This window comes from Sinocyclocheilus grahami, unplaced genomic scaffold (assembly GCF_001515645.1).
Source record: "Sinocyclocheilus grahami isolate Dianchi unplaced genomic scaffold, SAMN03320097.WGS_v1.1 scaffold323.1, whole genome shotgun sequence".
In the NCBI taxonomy this organism is placed as follows: Eukaryota; Metazoa; Chordata; class Actinopteri; order Cypriniformes; family Cyprinidae; genus Sinocyclocheilus; species Sinocyclocheilus grahami.
The window spans coordinates 138,508-148,351 of NW_015505502.1; the positions used below are offsets into that span (position 1 = coordinate 138,508).

At 37.4% G+C, this 9,844-nt stretch overlaps 1 protein-coding gene and 1 long non-coding RNA gene across 4 annotated transcripts in view; one reads left to right on the forward strand and one right to left on the reverse strand.

Annotated features, from left to right (window-relative positions):
• Nucleotides 1-1,684: 1,684 nt before the first annotated feature.
• Nucleotides 1,685-3,515, forward strand: LOC107602267 (uncharacterized). The gene is made up of 2 exons (XR_001611016.1): nt 1,685-2,314; nt 2,656-3,515. It is a non-coding gene; the product is annotated as an uncharacterized lncRNA (long non-coding RNA).
• A 233-nt stretch (nt 3,516-3,748) lies between these two features.
• slc24a4a (solute carrier family 24 member 4a) overlaps nt 3,749-9,844 on the reverse strand; it is a 50,169-nt gene continuing 44,073 nt past the window's right edge. For all 3 annotated transcript variants that reach the window (XM_016294724.1, XM_016294726.1, XM_016294725.1), the window contains exons 14-17: nt 6,984-7,098; nt 6,767-6,879; nt 6,614-6,679; nt 3,749-5,545 (exon numbers count right to left, since the gene is read on the reverse strand). In XM_016294724.1, the coding sequence (XP_016150210.1) occupies nt 5,393-5,545; nt 6,614-6,679; nt 6,767-6,879; nt 6,984-7,098 (447 nt within the window). In that variant the 3' untranslated portion in view covers nt 3,749-5,392. The remainder of the gene's footprint in view (nt 5,546-6,613; nt 6,680-6,766; nt 6,880-6,983; nt 7,099-9,844) is intronic.

Consider the following 9,844-nt stretch of genomic DNA (forward strand, 5'->3'; position numbering starts at 1 on the left):
ATATATATGTGTGTGTGTGTGTGTGTGTGTGTGTGTATGTGTGTGTTTGTGTATACACAAACACACAGAGTTTGATTTATCTATGTGTATATGTGAAACATATAGTGAGAGATTAAAGGGAGAGTTCATTAACAGGAAAGTTCTGTTATCATGTACTCATGTTGTTACAAACCTGTATGATTTACTTTCTTCTGCTGAAAACAGAAGAATATATTTTGAAGAATGTAAATAACCAAACAGTTGGTGGTAGCCAGTGATTTTTCCATACTATGGAAGTCAATGGCTATCGTCAACCCACATTCTTCAAAATCTAATTTTCTGCCAATTTTAATTAAATCAATTCAATTATAAAAATGAAAACAAGATGAACAATTTCATTACAGAAAACTGTACACAAAACATGTGCCAAAATTGAAAATGAAATGATTTCATTTTCATTTTAATATTCACTGTGACAATGCATTGTCCTTGCCAAATTGAACAAATTAAATGCAGTTGGTGATCTCGAGGCAAGACTGCCAATACTAAAATGAAAAGGCAACAGTGACAAAGAAACGTCTCGGTTATGTATGTAACCCTCGTTCCCTGAAGGAGGGAACGGAGACGTCACGTCGGAGGACCATTGAAATTGGGATCTCGCTTAGAGGGACCAATCTACTTCAAGTGTAAACTAAACGAGCCAATGCACATTGGCATGCGATTATTGCATCCAGCTGCTGCTGATCACAGCGTGAGTATAAGTAGGCAGCAGGTGCAGCGCATATTCAGGTTTTCGCTGAGGAGCCGAGCCGGTGACCCGGCCGCTCAGCAGTGGTACAGGAGCTGTGGCGACGGGACGTGACGTCTCCGTTCCCTCCTTCAGGGAACGAGGGTTACATATGTAACCGATCAACCGCCTTTCTTGGGTACAATTAAGTAAGGGCTGTAAAACCCCGACCTCATATCGGCTGGAGGGACCGGCTCTATCGCGTCCTTCACCAGTAGGACTGCGATCTCTGCACGCAAGACAGGGGCATCTGCTGCTTTCACTGACGTTGTGAGCCAAAATCATCACAATTAAAAGAACCAAAGCCTTAAACTACTTCAGTCTGTGTGCATTGAATTTATTTAATACACGAGTTTCACAATTTGAGTTGAATTACAGTTGAATTACTGAAATAAATGAACTTTTCCACGACATTCCAATTTATTGAGACGCACCTGTAATAAATAATTTTTGAGCAGCAAATAAGAATATTAGAATGATTTCAAAGCTATATTTTTAGCATCATTACTCCAGTCACTTGATCCTTCAGAAATCACAGTAATAAATTGCATTTTAAAATATTTTAAAATATTTTCAAATAGAAAAGTTATTTTAAATAGTAAAAGTATTTCGAAATGTTACCGTTTTTGCTGTATTTTGGATCAAATAAATGCAGGCTTGGTGAGCAGAGCGTTCATATCGATATCGGAGTTATATCATAACGACCGAAATTAAGAAATATATTGTGATAATATGAAATATACAGTCCTAGCTTAGGGCACCTATTTGGCCAGCAGTGGCCCTGGCAGAAGGTCAACCACGATTCCATTTTAGAAGGAAACACAAAATGGCCAAAACTGCAGTTACTGGCTTTATACATGCGGGGGCACTAAAAACTAATTCAATGACCAAATGCAAGACAGACACCCAAGAAACACATTTATAAACAGTATAATTTAATTGTTTTCTCCATACAATACTCGTATGCTTCATAAATTGTTGTTAATATTCTTTTTAGATTATTGCTTTACAGTAAAATGCATTGGCTGGATACATCCATTGCTTGCAAGACAATACATTCAAGTTACACACCAACATCTTAAGTTGAAAATCATTAAATCTGTACTTCACAGAAGGTTTATGCCGATCCTCTCACAGTGCAGCAGGTCACTCGTGGAGCAGTTGGGCATGTATCTGTGCATGTGCGTTTAATAAATCAAGATCCCGCATTAGAAGTTCTCATAGCCTACTTTTGTGCATATTCACGCGTGACAGTCATTTGAAGCGTTTTCCTTTAAGTTCTCGCCCTCTTAAGAGGCATACAATGGAGAGTGCATATAAGTCTATTTATGTGAGAGTGCTATACAACTGGCAACAAAGACATCCCGTCTTAAGTGACCCTATGAAACATTAATCAAACTGCTCCGGAGGTCCGAAGTTTATAAAATACAATTAAATGGCAAAAAAATACTCATCTTATTTCAAATATAACGATAGCATTTACATCAAGCATGGCACAAATTATCAGCAACAAAGTCAACAGTTAAGGATAGTGTGCTTACAAATACAGTGGGTACAGAAAGTATTCAGACCCCTTTAAATTTTTCACTCTTTGTTATATTGCAGCCATTTGCTAAAATCATTTAAGTTAATTTTTTCCCCTCATTAATGTACACACAGCACCCCATATTGACAGAAAAACACAGAATTGTTGACATTTTTGCAGATTTATTAAAAAAGAAAAACTGAAATATCACATGGTCCTAAGTATTCAGACCCTTTGCTCAGTATTTAGTAGAAGCACCCTTTTGATCTAATACAGCCATGAGTCTTTTTGGGAAAGAGGCAACAAGTTTTTCACACCTGGATTTGGCGATCCTCTGCCATTCCTCCTTGCAGAGCCTCTCCAGTTCTGGCAAATAAAGTAGGCTATATGAATGCCCTGGCAAAGAGATTTGCCAAAACAACCAGGGAGAAACTAACAAAGAATAGAAATTGGCAGCAAAGAATTAATTTAATGCTGAAAATAAATAACTAGGCTATATAACGTGGGAACCAGCATAGGAAGAAGCTTTCGAAGCACTTCCAACAGTGTGCGTATGGTGTATCAATGTCATCTGAATAATGTAATCGTACAGCTCACCACCGAGAAACACCACAGAACAAAGAGCGAAGGAAAAAGTATCACCACACGACACCACAGTCATTCCGCACAGCACATCGCCACAATAAACTAAAGTCGACATTCTACAGAATGGCAATTATGTGCTGTGAGATTAGATGACAGAATCTGCATGCATGCGTTACAGCGGTGGGCGACTTCAGCAGCTTTCACAAACATGGCTCATCTATGAAAATATAATCCCCGTACTCAGCCCTCACCGACTGAGATTGCATATATCATAAATAATGTGTACATCAAATACTGCAACACCGGTCTTTTTGCACAGACAACAGAGACACCACCTCCTAGCACTTAATGACAGGTTCTACGACTGACAAAAGACACAAAGACACGTTCCTCTACGCTCCTGAGCCCACTATAGCAGCTGAGTGAACGGGGGTCCTGTAGCTGCCATTTATGGGTGAATCCCAGGAAACAAGTTCGGGTCATATTTTACCACAAAACAAAGAAATAAGATGTTATGTTATGCTTAAAGAAATTACAGTCTATGAGGACCATTACATTTTTTTTTTGTATTGTGACATCACGGCAAACGCATTTTCAACCTCCAACAAACAACATTACCGTAATTTTCATTACTGCAATGGGGGGAAAAAAAACAAAAAATCTCATTACCGTAATGCAAAAAAAACGTAAAATTTCCATTGCTGCCAAAAAAAATTCACCACAATGCAAAATAAAAATCTCATTACAATAATACAATCAAAACATTTCCTTTACCACGTAACAAAAATCTTATTCCTATTACTAAAATGCAAAATAAATAAAATAAAAAATCATTACTATAACACAAAAAAGCATTTAAATTACATCTAAATAATTTTAAGCATTTATAAATCAGAGTAAATAATTTTAAGCATTTATAAATCGGAGTAATATTAATATGGCAATTTCTTTTAATTTATGCTAATTTAAATATATTTTTATTACGGTGTGCACTGTGCACGTATTACAGTATCAAGTTCACATGTAATACAGCGAAGAGAATCCAGGGTTGAAAATGTGCTTAACTTTCAAGAAAATAAATGTTGCAATGCAGACAAATCTTAAAAGGTTCTCAAACGTAACTTCCTTGCACAATACAATTTATTTTTCTTTTGATTTTGGGATGAAATATGACCTGGGCACATTTTCTTGAGATTCATCCTTGTAGGGACATTGATGTGAGCTCACAAATCTTTTGCCCTGTTTTAAAAATGGCTTCTTTGTGTCAGATCATGCATTACAGACAAACGGTAATAAAGATCCAGAGAGGGAGATTAGGGTGCATTGGAAATAAAGAAAAAGTGGCCGCTTCGGTCACGTGTGTAAATTCACCCTCACCTCCCATCATCTGTAAGGAAGCACTGGTTCAGACAGGATCAGTGAGGTTATATTTACATAGAAACAAAAAAACGCATCGATTTGTAGCATGTTTGCAAAATCCAGGATCTTTGTTTGCGATATCATCAGTATGTGTATGAAATATCAAAGCAGCCACAGTTGTCAGTCTCATTGTCCATATTGCAAAACAAGCAAAGAGCGGTCCTGAGGATCGTCTGCTCTGGTCTGAACGAGAGGTGAGGAGCAGCTTTTGATGCGTGCTTTACGATTGGTTCCATTCACTGGTTAATGCAGGTCTGGAATAATAAAGGGGAAACTGAAACGCGTCTAATATTAGAGCTTCTGTTTCCGTGTGTCAGAAGCTGGTCCTCTCGCTGACCTCTCAGATGGGCACCTGCCGGAAGCTCTCAGTAGGAAATATATCGTCCAGCTCATGAGGATTTCATAACAGCTCGCCCCCTGCCACATGATCCATACAGAAAATGCTTCACATCTGCTGTGCATCTTTTTTCAAGTTTTTTTCTGTGTAACAAGCTGCGAGAATCAATTTCTTGCCTGAAGGCAGTCATTCCATGTCACTTTCATCTTTTTATTGCGCCACATCAAGGACATACTTTCATTTTTCCATACCGGAGGAAATAAATTAATATGATATAGATGTTTTATGCCACATATAAAGTGCATTATGTTCATGTCATACGGTGTCTCAAGGGAAGACAGAAATTAGAAGATGTAGATTGCTAATGCATACAGGAATGAGCAGCATTCTTTGTCATTGCCATGTACAGTATGTGCAGTTTGTGATGCAAGTGTACAGTTTTAATCCTTCATTTACGGGCTGCATTGTGATTGTCCAAGGTTCAGAAGTGGAAGAATATCCAGTTATAAAGAGAGCTGCCAAGGAGAATTTCATTTCTTGGAATTGATGGAGAAAGTTGCGAGTCAACAGTCTTCTGGGAAATGCAGTTCTTCCATCTGAGCCACAGTGGTGCGAATGTGCAGCGGTAGAGAGTGGTTTTCTTCAACAGTAGCAACTCAGTAGGGAGATTAAACAGAGGAAACAGCAGAATCATTGGTGGTTTTGGTTGCAGGTTTATCCCGGAGGTATTTTGGTTCAAAGCCCATGGAAATCTTCTAGCTTAGACACCCTCTTGGCACATGGGCAGGTTGACAAAAGTGAAGACATTGTATTCGATCAAGATGGAAAAGCAGAGGAAGATGGCATACAGAATAAGCACGTACACGCCCAGCTTAAAGTCTAACCTCCACTTGTTCACATGGATCCCCAGCACCTGAAGGTGGACAAACAAAATTATTCGTAAACAGCCAGGGAAAGCAATCTTCTGTATGGACACCTAAACAAGGTCATGCTGGAGCAGAAAATAGCTCTTTCTTATAGCATTAAGTAGGAATGGAAAAAATGTCCTACCCCAGTTTATTGTGATCTTCATTTAAATATGGATTTTCCTAAATATGGATTCGAACCGAAGATCGATCATATTCTCTATACCTATATTCAGTGGCTGTTTAAAAATGTATTTGTAAAGAGCTTCCAATCCTGGAGACGCTGCTGCATTCTACTCAGTCTACTCAATTGCATAGTTTGGACTAGAGGTCAACCAATATGTAATATATACTTAATGCAATATTTAATGCACGGCTAGCTGTGCATTAAATGACTTTAATGCACGACGTGGTGGCAAAGAAACCCCCGACGCTGTTCATGATGTTTGAAGCGCAATATTTAACCGGAAGGGTAAAAATGACAGTTATTTTCGGCAGTTACGGCTCATTAGATCTAGCATTCTGCCCACTTCAAATCAGACCGAAAGAGAGAGATGACAGTTGTGTGAATTGCCTGCATCTGTGCATCTCTCTCTACAAACAATGAAGCCGTTTAGTTACTTCAAATACAGCGATTTTACCCCCTTCTTGCTGAGAAATATAATGTAGCGATCTAGCATCTAGGGTGTTTTATTAATAAAAGTCGCGGGGCAGTGCTGACAATAAGTTTCTCGGTGTGCGCAGCGCGATCTGTGATCTCCGACCTCTCTCCCTCTCACGGTGTTTATGTGCGAGTGATGTGTGTGTGTGTGTGCATCAATTAAAGCAGCGGATTAATATAGAACAGTGATTAAACTGACTTGGAACTACCTGTGCATTGAGAGAGAATTTATACTTTTAAATGCAAGCAAAGTATAACTGAATCAACTCTATATACCCAGCTATAGAATTTTTGTAGAATATTTATCTTCAGTAGAATTAGAGCATCTAACTAAAACTAAAAAGGGGTGTCCACATATAAAATATTTGACCATGCATTGTATTTCTAAAGTGAATTGTCCTTAACATATACTCACAGTTAAAGCCACCGAACCCAGCAGCAGAACAACGGAGTAAATCAGTCCTTTACTGTTGATTTTAATCTAAATAGGACACAAAAAAAAGGTAATTTTACGGTCTTTGTGGAATTGTGTGTGCGTGCATGTTTGAGGAGTGACAAAGACAGATACCACAGAGCCGTAGTTGACAGCCATTGTCTGGATGCCCCAGGGAACGCCAAGTCCAACCAGGATATCAAAGATGTTACTGCCAATCGTGTTGGAGACAGCCATGTCCCCCAGGCCTGAGCACACAGACACAAAGCCAAAGCTGGAAAGTCAGCTCAACATGGATGAAAGATAAGCGAAGGCAGAAAAAACAAGACAGTTAAACAAAGGAGAGCTCTACCTTGCCGTGCGACAATGAGACTCGCTATGCAGTCGGGAACACTGGTGCCCGCAGCCAGGAAAGTTATACCCATAATGACATCTGGGATTCCAAGTGTGTATCCAACAATTGTGACCTGCACACAGCAACCCACATGAATAAGCCTCAATGAAATGCTTATAGGAATAGTGATGTAACATGCCTGCAAGAAGAATAACCTAAAATATGTTAAAAATGCAAATAAATGGTGTCAAAACAAAGACTATTTCAAACTGATGTCCAAGGACCCCAAGGGGCTGCAAGGGGTCTAAGAAAACTTGAGGAAAAAATAAAAAGATTTTATCAAATTTACTTTTTAAGATCTGCACAAATAAAATTAATACCATATGAGCAGGGTAGGGCAATGTATACAGTACCATATTAAACCGTAAAATTACTGTAAAAGCATAATTTACAGTTCAGATACAAGTTTTCACAAAAACAAAACGTTTTATAAAATGATAAACTTTACATATGCTTATAGGAATAGTGATGTAACATGCCTGCAAGAAGAATAACCTAAAATACGTTAAAAATGCAAATAAATGGTGTCAAAACAAAGACTATTTCAAACTGATGTCCAAGGACCCCAAGGGGCTGCAAGGGGTCTAAGAAAACTTGAGGAAAAAATAAAAAGATTTTATCAAATTTACTACGGCAGTCACAGTTAAGATTTTAAATGTTGCATTAACACACAGGGTTTCTGCAGGATTTTTAAGCTCAAATTTAAGTCCTTTTTAAGACCTGCACAAATAAAATTAATACCATATGAGCAGGGTAGGGCAATGTATACAGTACCATATTAAACCGTAAAATTACTGTAAAAGCATTATTTACAGTTCAGATACAAGTTTTCACAAAAACAAAACGTTTTATAAAATGATAAACTTTACATTTCAGCCTTTAAACAATTTTTAAGAAAATGGATGAGTCAAAAGTATTAATTATTATTAGTGGTCGACCGATATATCGCCAAGGCCGATATATCGGCCGATATTTGGCATTTTTTTAAATATCGGCATCGGCCGATAAGTTTTCCTGTTTGGCCAATGCGTTCTAGGCGGGACTTTTATTTAGACGGCAGGGCAGACTTTTGTTTTGACAGCGCTGAGAACGGCAGCGCCTGAGCACACAGTGCTTACATTCTCCCTCTTGTTCGCTGTTGTCGTTCAGTTCTGTCTAATATGGATTATCTAATATGTCTGTCTAATAATCAGATAGACAAAGGAACAAAGGAATTAAACAAAATAATTAAAATGTATACAAAAATTATTATATATCGGCATCGGCCGATAAGTTTTCCTGTTTGGCCGATGAGTTCTAGGCGGGACTTTTATTTAGACGGCACGACAGACTTTTATTTTGACAGCGCTGAGAACGGCAGCGCCTGAGCACACAGTGCTTACATTCTCCCTCTTGTTCGCTGTTGTCGTTCAGTTCTGTCTAATATGGATTATCTAATATGTCTGTCTAATAATCAGATAGACAAAGGAACAAAGGAATTAAACAAAATAATTAAAATGTATACAAAAATTATTATAAAGATTGCTTTTATATTATTAGTAGTAGAAAAGCAAACATTATAATACTTTCTTGTTTGCCGTCAGCATTCAGTAAATACGCATTTATATCATTTAAACAAATATTTGAACGTCTAATGAACATCTAATTTAAAAAAACCTTGCAAACTTAGTCGGATCCAGTTGTGAAATCTTGTGAAGTGTGCATTTGTATCCTGCATGATTGCGTGTTCTCTGCGTGACGGTCGATCCATTCTCCCTCTTGTTCGCTGTTGTCGTTCAGTTCTGTCTAATATGGATTATCTAATATGTCTGTCTAATAATCAGATAGACAAAGGAACAAAGGAATTAAACAAAAGAATTAAAATGTATACAAAAATTATTATAAAGATTGCTTTTATATTATTAGTAATAGAAAAGTAAACATTATAATACTTTCTTGTTTGCCGTCAGCATTCAGTAAATATGCATTTATATCATTTAAACAAATATTTGAATGTCTAATGAACATCTAATTTCAAAAACCTTGCAAACTTCGGATCCAGTTGTGAAATCTTGTGAAGTGTGCATTTGTATCCTGCATGATTGCGTGTTCTCTGCGTGACGGTCGATCTGTGAGAATTGAATGTGGACAGGAGGAGAGTTCAGCTTTACTGGTGTAATGAAATTAACTCATTAATTGTATAAGGGAATTATTACAATTAAATATGTATTTTCCTGGCCACGGTCAACACAATTTTGATAATTTGTAAGCTCTTAGAGAGGTAATTATTATGAGTAACCTACGAGCTAGGTAGCAAGCAAGAGATCTTTTTGGCAACAGTTTTAACCTTGAAATTATATGACACCAACAATGATTCTTTATAAATGAAACATGAATTTTATTGGCTATTACAGATTACATCAACTAGGCTAAAACACACATACGTACAGACACACACACACTTGCGTGTTCTCTGCGTGACGGTCGATCCGTGAGAATTGAATGTGGACAGGAGGAGAGTTCAGCTTTACTGGTGTAATGAAATTAACTCATTAATTGTATAAGGGAATTATTACAATTAAATATGTATTTTCCTGGCCATGGTCAACACAATTTTGATAATTTGTAAGCTCTTAGAGAGGTAATTATTATGAGTAAGCTACGAGCTAGGTAGCAAGCAAGAGATCTTTTTGGCAACAGTTTTAACCTTGAAATTATATGAAACCAACAATGATTCTTTATAAATGAAACATGAATTTTATTGGCTATTACAGATTACATCAACTAGGCTAAAACACACATACGTACAGACACACACACACACACACACACATATATAC